At 38.4% G+C, this 24,016-nt stretch overlaps 1 protein-coding gene across 1 annotated transcript in view; it reads left to right on the forward strand.

The window, feature by feature from the left end:
• The window catches only part of ERICH3 (glutamate rich 3), a gene marked incomplete at its 5' end in the record, with an annotated part of 112,013 nt that extends 88,198 nt beyond the window's left edge, over positions 1-23,815 (forward strand). The window contains 5 exon segments of the mRNA XM_081214258.1: positions 543-992; positions 15,131-15,256; positions 20,523-22,638; positions 22,641-22,854; positions 23,511-23,815. Coding sequence (XP_081070384.1) covers positions 543-992; positions 15,131-15,256; positions 20,523-22,638; positions 22,641-22,836 — 2,888 coding nt within the window. The 3' untranslated portion in view covers positions 22,837-22,854; positions 23,511-23,815.
• Between the last annotated feature and the right edge of the window lie 201 nt (positions 23,816-24,016).

Below are 24,016 nucleotides of genomic sequence, written 5' to 3' on the forward strand. Positions count from 1 at the left end.
CTCCCCCCCACACACATGCACACAGACACACACACACAAGCATTATCTCAAAATATTAAGTATCTAGGTATTATGCAAATGCATAGATATTCTTACCATACCGAGCTACCAGGGTGTACCAGTATGGCGGGTGTTACAGTAGATAAAAATTTAAACTTTATGCATAGAGGATACTGTTGATACATCCAAGATGATAATGAAATAAGTGCTCTTGCTGAACAAGTAAAAGATAATTCAATTTCTTCTATAACAAAATAGATACTAACAAAGGTTTTCCAGTGAAATGGCTTTCAACAAATAAACAAATATAATTGGTTTTCAGTTAAATGCGACTTCGTATTGAAAATTATATAGACTCACAGATTACATAGGTCTTTCTTTATCATGAAAATTATGTGGAATATATGGGGAAAGGGTATCAAATCTACTAAACTATATTAAAAATTTTAGTATGATTAATTACTAGCATAATTCCCACAATTATTATTATTAAATTTCCCTTTATGCAAAAGCAATGATGTTGTCATTTTTAATTTTTGTAGATATAAGAACTGCTTCATCAACCTCATCCAAAAGTCACTCATATTCTAGTTGCAGTGAAGATGAATCTGCACTGGGGGACAGGGAAGCCCACGCTGAAAACAGTCCAAATGAAAGTGTCCGAAGTCCATCTTCTCAGGAGTTGAGTGAAAATGATGAGCCAGGAAAAACCCACTTTCCAATTGAGAATTCTCTAGAAATTGAAATTGAAGACCAAGAAATAATAAAAGCAGATGTGAAGATCAAGCCTCTGCCAATACAGGGAAACTTGGAGAATGTTCTTGAAGAGGAAGCAGAGAAAGGAACCCGAGTGATTGCAGAGGACTTATCTGAGAAGTCCAGGGAACATGATTCCAAGGAAGACAAGGAAAAGAGTAAGAGTAACCTTTGGGAAGGAAGCACTGCTAAGGTGAAGGACAAAAAGGCAGGTCCCCGTAGGATGGATAAAGATGGTAAGTATGGCCATTGAGTTGACCTGCCATTGTCTCTCTGCATGGAAGCTGATCTTGATCATTGCACTCTGTCAAAGCTTGGGAAATACTATTGTGATAATGCCGGAGGGATTCAATTTTTTCCTATTTCTCTTTGTGTCACATGATCATACATGTGTTTTCAGCCTGTTGTTTTCCTTTATTGCATTTTAAAAATTACTTGATAATTCTTAAGTAGCCTGTTTCCTATTTTCTGTAAATTCCTTCCTATGGCAGTGCTATCTCAAGAATCAAGTAAAACACAATACATGTCTGAAGGCAAGGGTATTTTAGAGTTTATTTAGTATTAGCAATGCTATTTGTTCTTATCCAAATATGCATTTATATATATATATGTAGCTAACATTGATAGGTGCTTGCTATGTGCCAGTGCTAAACACTTACATATATTAACTCGTCTAATCCTCACAACAGCCCAATATCCCCATGAGTTAGGTTCTATTATAATTATCTCCTTTTTACAGATGACAAAACTGTGATTTGTAGAGGTTAAGTAAGATGTCAAGCATCATACAGCTAATAAGAAGCATTCCTAGGATTTGAATTCAGGGAGAGTGGTGCCAGTTTCTAAAGGTGTCCTATTTTATCTGTGCAATAAGAATTTATAGTTAAATAAAAATATAAAAATTTCATAGAAAACTCCAAACTGCACTTTAAGTTCTCTGAAACTGAGTAACTTTCTGATCCAGGGGTTTCTTGGGTGTGTTGGACAGTTCCATTTGACATAGAAACTCTTGAAGCGTGTCCTAAGGTGATCAGGCCCCAGTACTTTAGACACATAGAAGGTCTGATACTTTTCTCAACTTTAGGAGGACAGTTAAAGGATTGAGTTGTGTCCTGTGGATGGCCGGTTGTGTCTGCAGCTATTTGGCTCTCACATAGTACGCTGTGCCCTGTAACTTGTATCTCGGGCCTTTCCCTGATCTCTCCCATCTGTCTACCCTGCCAACATGGTGGGAATTCTTTTTGACTCCAAGGTAAAATTTGTTGTCACATTTTAATAGTACTAAAATTCATCTGCATTTTAAAACTTATGAATGTTTTTAATGTCTATAACATGTATTTTAGAAACTTAAAGGCTGTTATTAAACCACTGGTGCCTACAGCTAAGAATTGAGTATGTTGAATAGTTATCTTTCCATTCAGTCATTATCATTAACCTTCTACTATGCACTGTGGTCAATAAGAAATGTGTAAGACAGGGTTCCTTCCATAAAATGTTAAGAGGAAGGCTTGGCACACCAATAACTGGACAAGGTCAGTAGTCACATGTAAAACCAGAGAAGGTACAAATGGTATGGGGCTTCAAAAGAAGAGAAGACTCATTTGATGAAGTCACCTTGAAAGTTTTTGTGAAGGACATATTTGAGGAAGGCTTTAAAGGTTAGATAAGATTTTGAAGGTGGAATGGAGGAGGATTAAGCATGCCAAACAGCAGGAAGTAGCAAGGGATATAACCTTGGAATAAGTTAAACAAAAACTCTAGAATGAGCAGTTTGACAAACTTCAGCCCACAAGCCAAATCTGGCCTATCACCTTTTCTTTTTGTATTGCCTGTGAGCGAAGAATGTTTTTTTTTCCTTTCATTTTTAAATGGTTGGAAAAAAATCAAAAGAAGAATATGTGATATGTGAAAATTATATTAAATTCATATTTCAGTGCCGGAAAATAAAGTTTTATTGGACTAGAGTCAGACTTATTTATTTACATATTCTTAGTGGCTGTTTTTGCTCTACAAGGGCAGAGTTAACTAGTTGCAACAGAGACCCTATGGCCCACGAAGCCCTAAGGATTCACTGTTTGGCCCTTTACAGAAAAAATTTTCCAACCTCTGCCTTAGAATTATAACATTAAGACCCCCAACATTTTCAAAATGATTTTGCCATATGTGAGTAAAGATTCTTATTAACATACATTTGAAGCCCTTTTATAAAATAATTCAAATTTTTGATCTCGGATTTTGTCATTCAATTCTGGTACATGTAATGTATAATGTAGAAAATTTGTACAATTTGGCAAACTGCTGACCAAAAAGGTAGGGATGTTAAAGTTCAGTAGCAACACTGACATTATTACTAGTATTTCTTTTATTTCCATTTCAGAAAACTAGATTGTTTACCTGGATTTATGGAAGTAGACAACTTTTTGTAAAATAAGATGCACATGATATAGGCTGAAATTAGGGGACAGATAGAATAACAGAAGTATTCGACTAGGATATCACTTGGAAGAGAGTGGGTTTTTTCCCCCTCTGGATTTGTGAAATGAAGAGTGTATAGGTTTATTATTTTTCTCAACTCTTATGGGAAACCTGTGTTCTTGACTTGATGACATCTGTAATTTTAAAACATTTTGTTATTATCTTTTCATTGAGGTGGGTTCAACACTAGATGGCAACGTTTATGACTATTTATCTCTCTTATGCTCTAATATATGTACCAAATCTCTTTATCAGTGTTTATTTTTCATTAACAGCTTATGAAATAACATTTAGAAAATAGAAAAAAGCGGTCTTAAAATTATCTATAGATTTATCACACACAAAAATCACCTTTAACATATGGTCAGTCTTTTTATTTCTAAAGTTAGAGTTTACAAGTTATATTTTCATATTTCCATAAAATGTTATATTTTGTTTTTTATTCTTAACCTTATACCATAAGTATTTTTATGTTATTATGTAATCTTCATGAATATGTTTAATGTCTGTGTATTATTCCATTCTGTGGTTTTTTCATAATTTAAACATTTCCCTATTTTTCCTATTTTCACTACTACTAGGAGTATCTTATTACCTATAATAATTTGAAATCAATAATTATTTTCTTAGGCTAGGTTCCAAGAAGTTTACTTTCTGGATCAAAGGTAATAGACATTTTAAGGTTTCTGAAAAAAAAAATTTTTCTTAGAAAAGATTGGTTGAAAAGTTTATACAATACAGAACAGATGAGAATAAGATGAAAGCTAAAGGCTTCCTTCCCTGGCCTTTATTCTTTTTCCTGAGAGATAGATAACTGTGGATAAGTTTTTTTGTGTGCATGATTCCAGAAAATTTTCTCTGTATACACACATATGTAAGTGCATTCATATATTATATATATATAGACCTTATTTTTATATACAGATGGAAACATGATACATTTTTGTTTTACAACTTGCTTTTTTCACTTAACACTGTATCCTGAATATCTTTATATCAGCACATATAACTGTACTTTTATTCTTATTTACTGTATATATTATGCCATTGTATTGCCTTAGTATCATAAGTTTGCAACTTTTCTTAAAAATATCTTGCTTTCTGTGTAAGAACTGGTAGATTTGTTCTATGGTCCATCTTCCACAAAAGAACAAAATTTCTGGATTATGGAGGCCCAGAGGCAGAGTGAATAAAGTACAGTGGAAAATAAGATATTAATAAGCAAAATAAAACAAAGACCATGTAAAATATTCAGAACAATGTAGAAGGATTATGGTATCAAAACCTAAGGATTAGTAGATTATGACAGCTGGGTGCTAATGTTTTTAAAATAAACTCAAGGAAATGATGCAATAAATTTGTAAATATTTAGAATAATAGACTAAAGGAAGTGACAGATATTCTCAAAAGCCTTTATATTCTTAAGAAAATTTCAGATAAAGTAAACCAGGTCTTGAATGTATCGTGAGTTATATTGATATTGATGCCAAGCAAAGAGGTTATGGTGGTTCTTCCTCCTTAATTAAGCCTTCAGTTAGGTGGCTGAGGGAGAGAGGGATAGAATCAAAGTTATATGCTTGAAATGAAGGTCATTTAGGTCACAGCTTATATGAGTTAGATCAGAAGGCTGGTGAAGATTGAAACATGTGTATTATTTAGCTCCCTGATTAGAACCTTAGATTGCAGTGAAATGGGGTCTGAGATAATGTGTAAAATATTCTATCTCATTTTGTATAGCACTGAATTAATCAATTTCAACTAGATCTAGAATAAAAATTGTGATTATGTTAAGAATAAGTCTATGGGCTAAAAAAATGACGTACAATTAATGATGTTTTGTTGTGTCTAAGTTAATACAACTTAATCTGAATTGTTTTCACTTAAGATCATAGCAATGTATAAATATGTAAAGTATTACAGTCAATGCCTTCTTACCTTTCAGGTTGATAACATAAAACGATAACTTCCTTCTACTATTTTATAATATGTCACACTTAATTGGGCTTTGTCCAGTCCACCAACAAATCAGGTGAATTTATATAAAAGATATGTCATATGCAGTGAAGTGGATAAAGTAAAAGATTATAATTGCTAGCTACAATGAGATAGTGCCCTTGAGAGTTAATTCAGTATTATAGGGCATAGTGTTATTTTTGTGTGTTTATTTTTCTCTGTTATTTTTAGTTTAAGCTGTCTTAATGCATTGTGACACATGGTGTTCTAATGATGGAACAATTCATGTAGATTTGTGAAGTTAATATAATTTATACATTATGAATATAAATAATATATTAAGAATAAAGTATTATATAGTATAAAGTAAAATGTATGTAGAAGTAGGCATTTTAGACTTTTATACATGAATCAGCGGAAGTCATAGTGCTTGGCCAGGTAATATAGACCTAAAAATTGTTAGAACTAAAGTAAAATGCAATTTTATCATCACATAGGCAGGATAGAATGGTCTTGATGAAAGAACAAGAAAATCACGTGTTATGAGTTGCAGTCTAAATACAATTTCTGAATGAATTGTGAAAGTATATAGCTGTTTGTTTCAATAGATTTCTTCTGAAATATTTGTTAGGTATCTGCTTTATGCCACACTGTTCCTGGTGTGAACATAACGAAGTCCTTCCCTATATGGGAGTTTATATTCAAGGAGGAGATGTGCCTAACAAGTGAAAGATAAACATGTAATGGGGCATCTGGGTTAAGTGCTAGCAGAAAAGAAAGTCAAGGTAAGGACATAGAGTGATGGTTTGAGGAAGGGGAAGTATTTTTTAGGGCTGTCCTCTCTCAGTGAGGGGACATTTGAGCAAAGACCAGAATGAGGTGCGGGGGTGAGCCACTCTGTCATGTGAAGAAGGAGCACAGGAAGCAGAAGACCCAGCAAATACACAGAGTCTAAATTGGGAGCATCGTTGTTGAGTGAAGAATTTGGAAGGAGGTCAGTGTGACAGGAGCAGAATGGACAAGCCAGAGACTGGAGGAAATGAGGCCAGAGAGAAAAACATATAGGTCATTGGGAGGAGTTTATTCTGAGGTAGGAAGCCATTGGAAAAATTATTGCATACAAATGACATGAGCTGAAAGTTTTGAAAAGATTCCTGCTACTGTATGGAGGATAGAATTTAGCTTTCTGAGTATGTTATCTTCGAACAGCTGTGGTCTTGAGCTGTGATTAATCCTGGATTTTTGTGAGCAATGTTTCAATGACAAAGGTAACACAGGAACATCTTTACTGTATAGGTAGATGATGTAAATCATGAATTTTGTCATAGTGAGTTGTTGGGAAGATAATTGATTGGCTACACAAAGAATGATCAAAGAACACGCATAGTTTTCAAGGTGACTGGGAAATTGGAATAAACCTTCATACATATTTACTCAGCTTTTATGGCCTTCTTATGTTCTTAAAATTCAAATGAAAAGTTCTTGGCAAAACTTTCTTCTGATATAGAATTGCTCAAGATACTTAGCATTTTTAAAAAACATATTTATTGGAGTATAATTGCTCTACAATGGTGTGTTAGTTTCTGCTGTATAACAAAGTGAATCAGCTATACATATACATATATCCCCATATCTTCTCCCTCTTGCGTCTCCCTCCAACCCCTCTAGGTGGACACAAAGCACTGAGGTGATCTCCCTGTGCTATGCAGCTGCTTCCCACTAGCAATATGTTTTACCTTTGGTAGTGTATATAGGTTCATGCTACTCTCTTACTTCATGCCAGCTTACCCTTCCCCCTCCCCATGTCCTGAAGTCCATTCTCTATGTCAGTGTGTTTATTCCCGTCCTGCCCCTAGGTTCTTCAGAGCCATTTATTTTTTTTTAGATTCCATATATATGTGTTAGCATACGGTATTGGTTTTTCTCTTTCTGACTTATTTCATTCTGTATGACAGTCTCTTTGTCCATCCACCTCACTACAAATAACTCAATTTCGTTTCTTTTTATGGCTGAGTAATATTCCATTGTATATATGTGCCACATCTTTATCCATTCATCCATCAATGGACACTTAGGTTGATTCCATGTCCTAGCTATTGTAAATAGAGCTCCAATGAACCTTGTGGTACATGACTCTTTTTGAATTATGGTTTTCTCAGTGTATAGGCCCAGTAGTGGGATTGCTTGGTTGTATGGTAGCTCAATTTTTAGCTTTTTGAGGAACCTCCATACTGCTCCCCATACTGGCTGTATCAATTTACATTCCCACCAACAGTGCAAAAGGGTTCCCTTTTCTCCACAACCTCTCCAGCATGTATTGTTTGTACATTTTTTGATGATGGCCATTCTGACCAGTGTGAGTTGATACCTCATTGTAGTTTTGATTTGCATTTCTCTAATGATTAGTGATGTTGAGCAACCTTTCATGTGTTTGTTGGCAATCTCTATATCTTCTTTGGAGAAATGTCTATTTAGGTCTTCTGCCCATTCTTGGATTGTGTTGTTTGGTTTTTTGATATTGAGCTGCATGAGCTGCTTGTATATTTTGGAGATTAATCCTTTGTCAGTTGCTTCATTTGCAAATATTTTCTCCCATTCTGAGAGTTGTCTGTTCGTCTTGTTTATGGTTTCCTTTGCTGTGCAAAAGCTTTTAAGTTTCATTAGGTTCCATTTGTTTATTTCTGTTTTTATTTCCATTTCTCTAGGAGGTGGGTCCAAAGGATCTTGCTATGATTTCTCTCATGGAGTGTTCTGCCTATGCTTTACTCTAAAAGCTTTATAGTGTCTGGCCTTATATTTAGGTCTTTAATCCATTTTGAGTTTATTTTTGTGTATGGTGTTTGTAAGGGAGTGTTCTAATTTCATTCTTTTACATGTAGCTGTCCAGTTTTCCCAGTACCACTTATTGAAGAGGCTGTCTGTTCTCCATTGTATATTCTTGCCTCCTTTATCAAAGATAAGGTGACCATATGTGCATGGGTGTGTCTCTGGGCTTTCTATCTTGTTCGATTGATCTATATTTCTGTTTTTGTGCCAGTACCATGCTGTCTTGATTACTCTAGCTTTGTAGTATAGGCTGGAGTCTGAGAGCCTGATTCCTCCAGTTCTGTTTTTCTTTCTCAAGATTGCTTTGGCTATTTGGGGTCTTTTGTGTTTCCATGCAAATTGTGAAATTTTTTGTTCTAGTTCTGTGAAGAATGCCATTGGTAGTTTGATAGGCGTTGCATTGAATCTGTAGATTGCTTTGGGTAGTATATTCATTTTCACAATGTTGATTCTTCCAATCTAAGAGCATGGTATATCTCTGCATCTGTTTGTATCATCTTTAATTTCTTTCATCAGTGTCTTATAGTTTTCTGCATACAGGTCTTTTGTCTCCTTAGGTAGGTTTATTCCTAGATATTTTATTCTTTTTGTTGCAGTGGTAAATGGGAGTGTTTCCTTAATTTCTCTTTCAGATTTTTCATCATTAGTGTATAGGAATGCAAGAGGTTTCTGTGCATTAATTTTGTATCCTGCTACTTTACTAAATTCATTGATTAGCTCTAGTAGTTTTCTGGTAGCATCTTTAGGATTCTCTATGTATAGGATCATATCATCTGCAAACAGTGACAACTTTACTTCTTCTTTTCCAATTTGGATTCCTTTTATTTCTTTTTCTTCTCTGATTGCTGTGGCTAAAACTTCCAAAACTATGTTGAATAATAGTGGTAAGAGTGGTCAGCCTTGTCTGGTTCCTGATCTTAGTGGACATGGTTTCAGTTTTTCACCATTGAGAATGATGTTGGTTGTGGGTTTGTCATATATGGTCTTTATTATGTTGAGGTAAGTTCCCTTTATGCCTACTTTCTGGAGGGTTTTTTTCATAAATGGGTGTTGAATTTTGTCAAAAGCTTTTCCTGCATCTATTGAGATGATCATATGGTTTTTCTCCTTCAATTAGTTAATATGGTTCATCACATTGATTGATTTGTGTATACTGAAGAATCCTTGCATTCCTGGAATAAACCCCACTTGATCATGGTGTATGATCCTTTGAATGTGCTGTTGGATTCTGTTTGGTAGTATTTTGTTGAGGATTTCTGCATCTATGTTCATCAGTGATATTGGCCTGTAGTTTTCTTTTTTTGTGACATCTTTGTCTGGTTTTGGTATCAAGGTGATGGTGGCCTCGTAGAATGAGTTTGGGGGTGTTCCTCCCTCTGCTATATATATATATATATATATATATATATATATATTTTTTTTTTTTTTTTTGTCTTACACGGGCCTCTCACTGTTGTGGCCTCTCCCGTTGTGAAGCACAGGCTCTGGACGCACAGGCTCAGCGGCCATGGCTCACGGGTCCAGCCACTCCAGGGCATGTGGGATCTTCCCAGACTGGGTCACAAACCCGTGTCCCCTGCATCGACAGGTGGACTCTCAACCACTATGCCACTAGGGAAGCCCCCTTCTGCTATATTTTGGAAGAGTTTGAGAAGGATATATGTTAGCTCTTCTCTAAATGTTTGATAGAATTCGCCTGTGAAGCCATCTGGTCCTAGGTTTTTGTTTGTTGCCAGATTTTAAATCACAGTTTCAATTTCAGTGCTTGTGATTGGTCTGCTTTTATTTTCTGTTTCTTCCTGGTTCAGTCTTGGAAGGTTGTGCTTTTCTAAGAATGTGTCCATTTCTTCCAGGTTGTCCATTTTATTGGCATATAGTTGTTTGTAGTAATCTGTTATGATCCTGTGTATTTCTTCAGTGTCAATTGTTACTTCTCCTTTTTCATTTCTAATTCTAATGATTTGAATTTTCTCCCTTTTTTTCTTGATGAGTCTGGCTAATGGTTTATCAGTTTTGTTTATCTTTTCAAGAACCAGCTGTTAGTTTTATTGATCTTTGCTATTGTTTCCTTTATTCCTTTTTCATTTATTTCTGATCTGATCTTTATGATTTCTTTCCTTCTGCTAGCTTTGGGGGTTTTTTGTTCTTCTTTCTCTAATTGCTTTAGGTGTAAGGTTAAGTTGTTTATTTGAGATGTTTTTTGTTTCTTAAGGTAAGATTGTATTGGTATAAACTTCCCTCTTAGAACTGCTTTTGCTTCATCCCATAGGTTTTGGGTCATCGTGTTTTCATTGTTATTTGTTTCTAGGTATTTTTTGATTTCCTCTTTGATTTATTCAGTGATCTGTTGGTTATTAAGTAGTGTGTTGTTTAGCTTCCATGAGTTTGTATTTCTTACAGACTTTTTCCTGTAATTGATATCTAGTCTCATAGCGTTGTGGTCAGAAAAGATACTTGATATGATTTCAATATTCTTAAATTTACCAAAGCTTGATTAGTGACCCAAGATATGATCTATCCTGGAGAATGTTCCAAGAGCATTTGAGAAGAAAGTGTATTCTTTTGTTTTTGGTTGGAATGTCCCATAAATATCAATTAAGCCCATCTTGTTTAATGTATCATTTAAAGCTTGTGTTTCCTTTTTTATTTTCATTTTGCATGATCTGTCTATTGGTGAAAGTGGGGTGTTAAAGTCCCCTACTATGATCATGTTACTGTCAGTTTCCCCTTTTATGGCTGTTAGTATTTGCCTTATGTATTGAGGTACTCCTATGTTGGGTGCATAAATATTTACAATTTTTATATCTTCTTCTTGGGTTGATTCCTTGATCATTCTGTAGTGTCCTTCTTTGTCTCTTGTAATAGTCTTTATTTTAAAGTCCATTTTGTCTGATATGAGAATTGCTACTCCAGCTTTCTTCTGATTTCCACTTGCATGGAATATCTTTTTCCATCCCCTCACTTTCAGTCTGTATGTGTCCCTAGGTCTGAAGTGGGTCTCCTGTAGACAGCCTATATATACGGGTCTTGTTTTTGTGTCCATTCAGCCAGTGTATGTCTTCTGGTTAGAGCATTTAATCCATTTGCATTTAAGGTAATTATCGATATGTTTTTTCCTATTACCATTTTCTTAATTGTTTTGGGTTTGTCATTGTAAGTCCTTTTCTTCTCTGTGTTTCTTGCCTATAGAAGTTCCTTTCACATTTGTTGTAGAGCTGGTCTGGTGGTTCTGAATTCTCTTAGCTTTTGCTTTTCTGTAAAGGTGCTCGTTTCTCCATCGAATCTGAATGAGATCCTTGCTGGGTAGTCTTGGTTGTAGGTTTTTCCCCTTCATCACTTTAAATATGTCCTGCCACTCCCTTTTGGCTTGCAGAGTTTCTGCTGAAAGATGGTTATGGGGATTCCCTTGTATGTTAATTGTTGCTTTTCCCTTGCTGCTTTTAATATTTTTTCTTTGTATTTAATTTTTGATAGTTTTATTAATGTGTGTCTTAGCGTGTTTCTCCTTGGATTTATCCTGCATGGGACTCTCTGCACTTCCTGGACTTGATTGACTATTTCCTTACCCATATTAAAGAAGTTGTCAACTAGAATCTCTTCAAATACTTTTTCAATTGCTTTTTTATTTCTCTTCTTCTCTGGGACCCCTATAATTTTAATGTAGGTGCATTTAATGTTGTCCCAAATGTCTCTGAGATTGTCCTCAATTCTTTTCATTCTTTTTTCTTTATTGTGCTGTGTGGTATTTATTTCCAGTATTTTATCTTCCACATCACTTATCCGTTCTTCTGCATCAGTTATTCTTCTTAGCATGTTTTAAGATGGGAACAATTTGTGTAGTTTCAAAGCAAGCAGAGGAGAGGGAATGAATTTGGAAAGGTTGCCTACTAATATTGCAAACCATATCCTTGCTACCACTTTTCAATAACTAAATTATCAAATTTAGAAAGAATTGGTGGAAATTGAGAACTGTCAGCAATAGTACAGGGACATAAGTCCTCTCATCATTATAGGTGAAATTGTTAATTGATACCTCCTTTTTTGAAGTACAAAGAGAAACATATATCAAAAGCTTACAAAAATTATCATGCTCTTTGACCCAGCAGTTCCAATTCCAACAATTTATCCTAAGGCAATAGCCAGAAATAATAAAATAATTATAAGTAGTATTTTAAGTAGCTTTATAATCACAAAAATGGAAATAATTCAATATTTAACACTAGACAGTTGGTTAGCCAAATTTTAGTAAAACCTTATTAGAATATTCTGTGCAGTTATTGAAGAATAGTTCTTATTTAATGATATGTGGATATAGTCACAATATATTGCTAAATGAATAAAATGGGATACAAAATGTCATCTAAGTAAGAGTAAAAAATACTTGGAAATCTGGCAAAATGTTAACTAGTATTTGTTTCTGAGTGGTGAAACTAGGATATTTTTGGTTTCTTCTCTGTACTTTTTATTGTTTCAAGCTTTAAGTAGTGAATATGTACTATTTTCATATTTTGGGAAAGTACAATGTATATATTATTGTTAAATATGTTTGTTTTCATAATAAAAAAAGCTCACATTGGAATGCAAGAATATTTTGGTATTTTAAAAACATCTTGAAATATCCTATATCATTTGAGTGGAAAAAGTATTTTTCTGTGAAATTCTCTGAGCCTCTTCCATTTTGCTACAAATGCTGTGGGAACTGACAAGTCTCTTTGCTTTTAATTGTCATCTTTATAACAAGGTGAAGGAGCAGAGCCTTGAGGGATGAAGGGCTAAATAGATAGAGGAAACAGGGTGATGTGTCACGTTGCTGGCATGGGAGTCTCAGCATGCATAGTCCTCCTTTACTGTAGGTGGAAAATGGTCAAAGTTAGACACTGGCCAAGGTCTTGCTTTTAAGTTTCAGTTTCAGAAGAACATCTGAGAAAAAAATGACCAAGTGAGGTCTTTTCTGATCTCACACCTAATAAATCCTTAATGCTCAGGCCAGTGTCCCATTCTTGCTGAATCTGAAGCAGGCAGCACCTAACTGTCCAGCCTCTCATCGACTTCCAAAGCCTAACCCTCCAGGGGCAAGCCAGCTGACATGGGCAAGTGGTGATTACAGTCCTGAGACAGAAGGATTACATGCTTCAGGCAATTCTGAGTGAGTTGTAATTTTCAGATTATGCTAGTATTGTTTGGCTTCTTAGAATAGTCTTTTGGTTCAATAGCTGCTAATTGTATATTATTATTATTATTTTTGTAAACCATATTGAAAAAATTTTCAATTGATGTATAATTGACATACAGCATTATATTAATTTCAGGTGTACAACATAATGATTCAATATTTGTAAAATAAACCATATTTCTTTTTAGCTTGTGGACTACTTGGGGGAGAAAGCTAGATGTCCTGTTGGCTCTGATGAAACAAAGCTTCAGTAATTGATACCAAATCAGGCTTCCTCCCACCCTCCTGCCTACCATCCTTGGGATTTCTATTGCTTAGTCAGCAAAGCAGATTTATACACAAAGACCTAAAACACTATTTATTTAAACTCTCTAGTTGTACAGTGCTGTGGGTAAGATGGTATTTAACTTATAGGTACTGTGTTATAAAGTTACTAATCTAAAGGTTGACTTGGTTTAAAAAAATCCAACTATAACCTAAGTTTCATGAGTTGATGTCATCTTTAAATTACTGTAAAAGACATTTTTTATTTGGTGTATTGGATGAATGTGGAAAACTGATGTTCAAAATTTTTTTAAAGAGAATACATTGGAACTATGTGATGCACCCCTTTTCATTTCCATGTTTGTTCTCTTAAGATTAGTATAGTTAAGTCATTCCATTTTTTCTCCAAAAGCCACATAAGGCAGATATTTCACTATTTGTTTCCAAACACAGAAGGATCAGTAAGTAACTAACTGCTCCTTAGCAATCCACCTTAAACTGAGCAAGGGACCACATTCTAGTTGTGTTTGTTCTTGAAGTACAGTCTTTGGACCAAGTTGCTCAGAATATCTGAGAGGAAAGGAAGCAAGAAAGGAAGAGAGAAGGTAGGTAGAGAAGGAAAGGGAGAGATAGAGAGCAAGGGAGGGAGGGAGGGGGGAAAGGGTATTTTGGAGAAACTGTGCTCTTATCTAGGAGGGCAAATCTAGATCTAGTGTTCTTTGAGTGAACTTTTTTTTAACCAGGAGGCGGCATAATGAAAGATGTCAGGGATTTAGAGACACAGGTCATCAGATGATAGGCAAGGGATGTAGTCAGACACTAAAGACAAAGTTAATGGATATTAAATTGTTGTTGAGAATTATCAAGTTAGGCAATAATACTTATAATAGACATGCTCATCATTTCATCATCTACTATTATTTATCAGGTGCTCAGGCACTTGCTAATAAGTCAAATATAAGCATGTTCTACAGGTATTATTTCATTTAATCCTCCCAATATAACCACTGAGTAGATATCTCTTTTTGACAGATGGGTAAACTGAGGTTTAGGCTTAGGCTGAAGAACTTACCCAAGCTGACACAGTTAGTATGGAACTTGAACTTCTTAGGTCTTTGTGTTCCTAAAGTTCAGTGCTAGTAATCAGCTGCAGATAACAGGAATCTCTACAACAGCTTTTACTGTCAAATTTATAGGAATCATGCAATAGCTTTTTTGCTCTGTTCACATAGAATGAGTAATGGGGTCAAATCACTAAAATCTACTAATGGATGAAATGCTTATAGTATAGTCAGTTCTGGTAGTTTTAGAAATCTAATAGAACAGTGATGATTCGGATTATAAAAGCCATGACATGTTTCTAAAAAGCAAAAGGCAACTAAACTCCTTTCCAGTCATCTCATTGCATGTGTATTTGGCAAATCCATCACTGTTTCTGGCTGTTGCCCTTTTTTTTCTAATGCAAGTATTTCTTTGCATGGATTTCTTTACTTCATGATCTTCTATTGTGTTTTCTTTTTGAAATCATAGCTTGAACTCTGTTTAATCTTAATGAATGTTAACAACAGAGTCATATTTTAATGTGAATGCTTTTAAATTAATCCCACTTGCTGCTGTTCCACTCACAATGTTCCCATGACCTGTTTTTAACACCTTCTGATATTTTATATGGTCTCCAATCAGTTGGACAGGTAGTAGCTGAAGATGTGGGTCCTGGCTTCCACTGCCACTATGACTCTGAGTCTGGTGTTAGCAGTGCAGACAGAGGAGAGAAGCACTCAAGGAAGGTGGAGATTGACACAGGTGCAGGTAAGGGCACATCATTACCTAGGAAAGACCTTCAGAAATCCTCTGCAAAAGACAGTGCTGTTTCCATCTTTCATCTTCCTATCCTTGTTTCCTCCTTCTACCACCTTTATTTTCTTTTCAACTAGTGAATATGATGGCAGGAGGTGGAGGCGTTAAGGGGAGCTTTGGAGCTGACAACAGATATGAAAGTTGTCATTCTTTTTTGAATACAGTGGTGCTTAGAATTTTTTAAAAAGGACTTCAGATAATGAAAAATACTGGTAGGGATTTTCAGACAAGTCTTATTTCTTAGCCTGCCTCCCAGTCAGCTGACCAGGTAGGTGGATATACCTAACTGACCCATTGGAGACATGAAGAGCCCAGGCACATTTCATGACGATTTACTTGAACTCCTTATTTTTTAAAATTCGGGAAGTATTCATTGCCATCAGCAAATGACCTGGCTCTTGGTGATTGAGTACTCCAGCTGCAAGAGTGCACATTAGAGTGACTCAACAGACCATGACTCATACATATCTGGTCAAACAGCCCGTGTCCTTGAAATCAGGTTTCCCTATATTTAGTGGATGACTTTTAAAAAACACCCTGATTTGAATACATGTATGTGTGTGTGGCAGTTGGCAGGCAGAGGGTGATTCATTTTATTCCTCATATGGTCACATTACCCCCACCTCCAATTTTTAATAACAGGCATCAAGCGCTGGGAGGTATTTGAGATTTCACTCTATTATCAAGTAAATAAGTCAGCCAGCCACAGTTGCATACAAGACTCCTGGGTCAGAGGAAAAGGACTTTATTACTCACAACAAATAGAAGCAGCCAGACAATTTGCACTTGTGCTGGTTCCCTGAGCTCCTGTTCCCCCGGGGCAATGTGGAGAGGACCAGGTGACACTTGAACTTGCAGTGGACTGAGTTGCAGAAGGACACTGAGCTTCGAGAATCCAAATCTTTCGTGGTGGGCGTTCAACCAGAGGAGTTCCAGTGTACCTCCCCAAACTTCTGCAAGGCAGGTAGAGTAGTTGTTGTCTATTAAATCCAATTCAAGCAAGAAAATATCATACATTATACACAGTGGGAGGGGAGTGTGTAAGGAAGGTTTGTTAGGGCTTCCTGTGTGTCAGGCACTGTGCTAAGCATTTTATGGTTTACTCTCACAAGGATTCTGTGAGTCAAGTGTTGCTATTCCCGTTTTATGGATAAGAGAATGAAGGCTTAGAGAAGTGTTATTTCCCAAGTTCGTACAACTATGTGGCAGAGCTGGCATTCTCACCCATGTCTGCCTGACTCCCAAGTACACACTCAGCCACTAAATCAGATTTCCCTTGTTTGTGTACATTGCTCACTTTCTTATATTTGTTATTTTTTTCCTCAAAAAGCCATGAGGTTGCTATCAAGAACATGTCATATTTTTGTACTGATATTTCTTAGAAGGGCTTCAATTACTCTTTTTCACTTGCTTCAGAAATGTCATGTCTGACTCCCCTGTGTGTGTGTGTGTGAGTGTGTGTGTGTGTGTGTGTGTGCATGTAATAGCTCAGCTGGATGCCATTAGCACTTTCTCTCCTAGAATTTAGGCATAGTATATTATTACATGGTGGCTAGGCAATTTTATTACCCTGTATTCCTGAATGTTCTTTAATTCCATAAACTTAGAGGCCAGCTTAGCAAAACAGAGGACTTTCTTTAAATATTTTTCATAACTGACTTTTTTTTAAACATCTTTATTAGAGTATAATTGCTGTACAATGGTGTGTTAGTTTCTGCTGTATAACAAAGTGATTCAGCTATACATGTAAATATATCCTCATATCCCCTCCCTCTGGTGTCTCCCTCACACCCTCCCCATCCCACGCCTCTAGATGGACACAAAACACCAAGCTGATCTCCCTGTACTATGCTGCTACTTCCCACTAGCTATCTGTTTTACATTTGGTAGTGTATATATGTCAATGCCACTTTCTCACTTCATCCCAGCTTACCCTTCCCCCTCCCCGCGTCCTCAAGTCCATTCTCTACGACTGCGTCTTTATTCCTGTCCTGGCCCTAGGTTCTTCAGAACCATTTTTTAAAGTTATTTTTTAGATTCCACATATATGTGTTAGCATACGGTATTTGTTTTTCTCTTTCTGACTTACTTCACTCTGTATGACAGACTCTAGGTCCGTCCACCTCACTACAAATAACTCAATTTCATTTCTTTTTATGGCTAATATTCCATTGTATATATGTGCCACATCTTCTTTATGCATTCATCTGTCAATGGACACTTAGGTTGCTTCCATTTCCTGGCTATTGTAAATAGAGCTCCACTGAACATTGTGGTACATGACTCTTTTTGAATTATGGTTTTCTCAGGGTATATGCCCAGTAGTGGGATTGCTCGGTTGTATGGTGGTTCAATTTTTAGTTTTTTGAGGAACCTCCATACTGTTCTCCATACTGGCTGTATCAATTTACACTCCCACCAACAGGGAAAGAGGGTTCCCTTTTCTCCACACTCTCTCCAGCATTTACTGTTTGTAGATTTTTTGATGATGGCCATTCTGACTGGTGTGAGGTGATACCTCATTGTAGTTTTTATTTACATTTCTCTAATGGTTAGTGATGTTGAGCTTTCTTTCATGTGTTTGTTGGCAATCTCTATATCTTCTTTGGAGGAATGTCTATTTAGGTCTTCTGCCATTTTTGGATTGGGTTGTTTGTTTTTGTGATATTGAGCTGCATGAGCTGCTTGTATATTTTGGAGATTAATCCTTTGTCAGTTGCTTCATTGCAAATATTTTCTCTCATTCTGAGGGTTGTCTTTTCACCTTGTTTATGGTTTCCTTTGCTGTGCAAAAGCTTTTAAGTTTCATTAGATCCCATTTGTTTATTTTTGTTTTTATTTCCATTTCTCTAGGAGGTGGGTCCAAAAAGATCTTGCTGTGATTTATGTCATAGAGTGTTCTTCCTATGTTTTCCTCTAAGAGTTTGATAGTGTCTGGACTTACATTTAGGTCTTTAATCCATTTTGAGTTTATTTTTGTGTATGATGTTAGGGAGTGTTCTAATTTGATTCATTTACATGTAGCTGTCCAGTTTTCCCAGCACCACTTATTGAAGAGGCTATCTTTTCTCCATTGTATATTCTTGCCTCCTTTATCAGAGATTAGGTGACCATATGTGCATGGGTTTATCTCTGGGCTTTCTATCTTGTTGCATTGATCTATATTTCTGTTTTTGTGCCAGTACCATACTGTCTTGATTACTGTAGCTTTGTAGTATAGTCTGAAGTCAGGGAGCCTGATTCCTCTGACAACTTTTTAATATACTTTCATGCAGGGATTTGAATAACAACACATATACTACTAAAGGGACTTGACACATTGTTGTTCCTCATGGTTTTCACTTGTTTTGAATCCAGTAATAATCTGTAACAAAATAAAACAAACTGTATTCTTTCAAGTGAATTGGCTACATGTTCTCTGAGTGAGCATTTGGTTCTATATTTAGTAAATAACTGCTGTGGTATGCTGAGGACCCCCTATAAAAGTCAACACCATCCTTGCTGATAGACCTGAAGTTTCTATGTTACTCATTTGAATAAAGTTACCTTCCAAACACATTTTTTTTTTTTTTTGTGGTACGCGGGCCTCTCACCATTGTGACCTCTCCTGTTGCGGAGCACAGGCTCCGGACATGCAGGCTCAGCGACCATGGCTCATGGGCCCAGCCGCTCCGTGGCATGTTAGATCTTCCTGGACCGGGGCACGAACCCATGTCCCGTGCATTGGCAGGTGGACTCTCAACCACTGCGCCACCAGGGAAGCCCCCAAATACATTTTTAAGGGAAATGTAATATGTGCTGTTATTTTCTTACTTCAAAATGTTTTATTTTAATAGCTGGCAAGAGGCCAAGGGAAGGCAAAAGGACAGCCAGATGTGGTGTCAGGAGAGGAACTGGAGTTATAAGACATTCCCAGATGGGGTATCAGAATAGGGACGAAGTGAGTAAGATTAGGGCGTTAGGTTTCTGGGGAGATTGTTGGTGATGGGGTGGGGGTGAGATGGCTATCCAAAATGGCAAGCGATAGAAAAAGAATGTGAGGAAGACACACTTGCCTACTTTATATATTTATATAATTTGGAGGTTGACACCCTGGTTTTATAACTTATTTTATAGCACCTAGTCCAGTGTGTTTTACAAATGAAAAGGATTAGATTGATAGAAAGCATTGAGGTGACCATTTTAGAAGCTATCTCCCTAAGTATTATTCTTCAGTTGGAAAATTTAAATGCTTTGGGTATTTGGCCTGAAATGCCTTTATTTATTTTGCATGGATCATTGCAACAGAAATACATGTATTTGCTAAATAATAATAAATCTATTTGAAGCCTTCTGAGAAACATATTGAACTTGTATTTATTGAAGTATGAAAGCTAGAACACCCAGATTTGCAGGAAATTATGGATGAAATTATGAAATACTTCAAGTAGGTTATTTATGTTGAAAATTGTCCCAGACTAAAAAGCCCTGTCTTGCTCTGTGATCCTGTTTTGCCAAAGGCAAATCAGTTTCTGAATGTAGATGGGAGGTATTCTGACCTATAATACAAATTTGTGTCTTTAGCAAAAAGTCTTACCTTGAACTACAAAGTTATTTGATGACTATATCTAGATATAGTAGCTTTAATGGGAGTAATGTATGGGATAATTATCAGCTCACATTGTATTATGATTCTGTTGCTAAATGCCCATATAAGTACAAGGAACATAAGCTAACAGACATATTATGGTGCTATAGGGAACAATGATTCTTAAGATTAAGGTGCTATAGGGAACAATGATTCTTAAGATTAAGTCCTCACTATTTTCCTTGTTGCATAATTCTTTCTGCAAGTCCTGATATTTCAAATGAAAGTGGGATGTGTGTGTGTGTGTGTGTGTGTGTGTGTGTGACAGAGAGAGAGAAAGAGAGAGATTTTATTATTTTAAGACATGGACTTTTTGTTTGTTTTCAACATTTCTGATGTTCAATTTTCCTTTAATACCAATGTGCCCATTAAATCTGATACTATTTCTTTTCATCACGAAAAACCATTGTTAAATCATGGTACATGTTATAGTCAATGGCATCCTAGAACCAAGAAAATGTCGTATAGATAATATAAGTAGCCCCTTGATATTATATATAAATATAAATATCTCTTATATATCTAAGATTTCTAATATCTCCTCCCTGCACTTTGATTAAAGTAACCTTGATTTCTAACCTTATCTTATAGCACCGAATAGGAATTTAGTGGTGGAGGAAAGGGCAGTACTCAGCTCAAACAAGGAATCCAAGGAAGTTGCATCAGAAGAGCATACACTGGAGAAGAAAGAAGCAGTGGAGGAAGATGAAGGTCCCCAACACAGGGATGCTGACACAGAAGAAAAAGGGGATGCAGCACCGTGGGGAAAAGCAGGGGTTAATGAGGTTCCCTTGGGGCAGTGGAAGCCAACAGTAGAGCAGCCGGCAATAGTAGGACAGTTTACAGAGGAAAGAAAGATCCCTCAGGGCGTAGTAAGTGGGGCAGAGGCAGAAGCAGAAGGGGATAGAAGGCAACAAAAAGAGGGGTTAGACCCCAGAGGACGAGAAGCAGAAAGAGATTCTGGAGGTCTGAATGAAGGCGAGGCTTCTGAGGAGCAGGCCTTGGAGCAAACGGTGCTGGAGACGGAGACGGTGGCTTCTGACGGGGAGCAGGGTGAGGAGAAGGCGGTGCTTACAAGCCAGGCAGCAGCCCTGAAGTCAGAGAGTGCTCAGGAGGCAGCGGCCCTGAGAGAGGCGGCGAGGCCGGAGAAGGGAGGGTCTGAGGGAGGGGCTGTGAGCGAGGCCGGTTCTGCAAAGCCAGGTGTGGAGGACAGTGAGGGGGAAGCATCCACAGACCTAGAGGACGTGGGACCCGGAGAAGCTACACCCGAGAGAGAGGAGGGTGTAGAAGAGGCCATCCGGCGGGGAGAGGCTCCAGCCAAGGAGAGGGTGGCAGTTCTGGAAAGGGAAACACCCTTGAGCTCCTGGACTTCTGTGAAGGCCCAGGCAACTCGGACGGGGGTTTTGGAGGACAGCCTTGAAGAACTTCGTAAGGACCCTGTGGAAAGGGAGGAGGTTGAGATAGAGTCAGAGTCTAAGAAGGAAGATGAGAGGAAAGAAATGTCACCTGAGGAGTCAGATGCAGCACGCGAGAGAAGGAAAGCTGAGAGGCCAAAGACACCTGTGGGGGAAACCGGATCTGAGAGGGAAGCGGTGACAAGGACAAAGGCGCTTCAGGATGAAGACCCTTTAGAAGAAGAGCAAAAGTTGAAAGAGGAAGAGAGGGAACCCATGAAGGAAGTAAGACCCGAGGAAGAGACACAAGCCCCCCAAAATGACATGGGGCACGGTGCTGAGGATGAAGCAGCCGTGCGGGCGTCTGAACTGACTGAAGACGCAGGGCCGCAAGGAGAGGATCCACTGAGAGAGCGAGAGGTGACCATGTCTGAAGCATCCCCTGGATTTGAAAAGTCCCTGGAAAACATAACGGTTTGGGGGAAAGAAGGAGGAGAAAGACCGAGAGAAGCTGGAGACGCAGGGCCCAGAGGCAGAGCAGGGCTGCGCCTCGGGGAGAACGTGGCCCCCGCAGAGCAGGACGAGGGCCCGAGCCCTGCAGGAGGGGCGATGTCAGGAGTCCCCGAAAGCGAGCCCTCGGGGAGGGCACAGACACCCGGGGCTGCCGGCGAGGTCCGGGAGCATGCAGCCAAACATCAAGACAGCCTGATGGGCTGGGAGGGGAGGGATAAAGAAGGGCCTTTACAGGGGCCACAGGGAGTGGCTGTCCCAGCCAGGATCCAAGAAGATGTTCCCGAGGGAGACTCCACCATGGCAGGAAAATTGAGGGAAGAAGTGGTGGATGAGGACCCAGAGGAGGAGGTGGATGAAGAGCGCACTCTGGGGGTAGGGCTGATGAAGAACGGGGACACAGAGGGGGACAGGGGCTCGCGGGGCGTGGTTGTAGCTGGGGAAGGTCGCCACCAAGGAGGAGGAGGGACAGGACCAGCCGCAGAGCAGGAGGCATTGACAGGTTCAAAGACAGCTGGGGGGCAAACAGAAGCGCATGAAGCCTCCTCCCTCTCAGATGTGGCTGGGGAGGAAAGCTGGCACAGAGTGGAGGAGACACGAGGAGAAACGGCAGCTGCACACAAGGTGGCTGTAGAGGAAACAGCGCTGAGCGGGGAGGAGGCGACAGTGACTTGGGAGACGGAGGCTGAGGTCGAGGCTCCAGGGCAACCTTCTGACCTGGAAGGGAGGGCCCCACCGCCAGGGCCGGCTCAAGAGGAAGGGGAAGCTAAACCCACACAGGAGGTGGAGTCCGTGAGGAGGGGCAGGAGTCGGGGGCAGCTGAAGAATTCAGACTGGGATTATCCCAAGAGAGAGGGTCAGAGCCCAGGAGAGAGAGTGCGTGGGACGCAGGAACACTCCCTGGAAAGCCCGATTGCACTGGGACCCAGGAGAAGCGAGAGCATGCAGTGCGCAGAGGAAGTGAAGACCCAGATGTTCCGCTGAACCCCAGGAAGGCCTAAGAGACTTCGCGGCTGATGGTGAGTTTAAGCCTGCCCTGTCTGCAGGATTAAACAGATTCCCCCACCTGGGGTCTCTTCCCTTTTGGGTTGGCTGATCCCTTTCTCAGTGTCTGCACACACACACGCTTCAATTCTGGGCTGCTGAGCCCCAAGCCCATCAGGATCGGGGGCTGGGTGAGACGGACAGGGTGGCCAAAGCCACACAGGGACCAGTTTCTGTTCCCTTCGCAGCTCTAAGTCACAGCCCCTGTCTCTGCAAGCACAGCTCTCGGAAGCAGTGAGACCTTGCCTCCCTTACAGGGCCCCAGAGATGGTGCAGAGGAGAGAGTGTGCCACAGGGACAGGTCACAGGAGGAAAGGCTTAAACTCTGCTCCAGAATTAATTTCCCTTTGTGATTGTCTGCCTTTAAATGGGCTCTGTGCCTCCGTTCTGCATTTCTGTGAAGTTTAATAAATATATATAACATATATCTGTAACATATATTAAAATATTTAAAACGTGTTAAAATACATGTATATATGTAAAATATTGAAGACTGTAACTAAAGACCAAAATTATTTCCAAATTTCCTCGTGTTCCTGCTAGTTCCTTGATGCCCTCGTATCCTTAGCGCCTGGTTTCTACTATCCTGAGTGATTATATTCATAGTCCTATCTTTTTTATTATTTTTCAGGTTATTTTCTAGATGTCTTCTGGAAGACTTAGAGTGGAGGAGAAGGATCACCTGAGCATCTCACCAGGACTTTAGATTTTTCTTTAACATCTTTATTGGCATATAATTGCTTTATAATGGTGTGTTTGTTTCTGCTTTATAACAAAGTGAATCAGCTAATGAGGACTTTAGATTTTATCATTTTTTGTTTGTTTGTTTTTTAAATCCTTGTACTTGTCTGAGCAGTTCCCAGTCTGCCAATGCTGGTCTGTAGCACCTTGAGAAGAGCTGCTCAGACACTCCCTAGGGTGCTGGTTCCTAATGGAGGACTGGGAGGCTGGTACCTAAGTCTACATAGTTAACATGTCTATATTCAAATCAAATTGATAGTTTTTAAAAGTTTGACTTTTACCAAAGATTACCTGAAAGTCCCAGTCCTGATGTCTGGGGTTTGTTTAAATTCCTTTTAATTTATAATCACACATTAGTCCCAGTTTCACACATGAGCGTTTTATTTACCATCTGTG

The sequence above is a fragment of the Mesoplodon bidens genome (assembly GCF_964165515.1).
Source record: "Mesoplodon bidens genome assembly, chromosome: 2".
Taxonomy (NCBI): Eukaryota; Metazoa; Chordata; class Mammalia; order Artiodactyla; family Ziphiidae; genus Mesoplodon; species Mesoplodon bidens.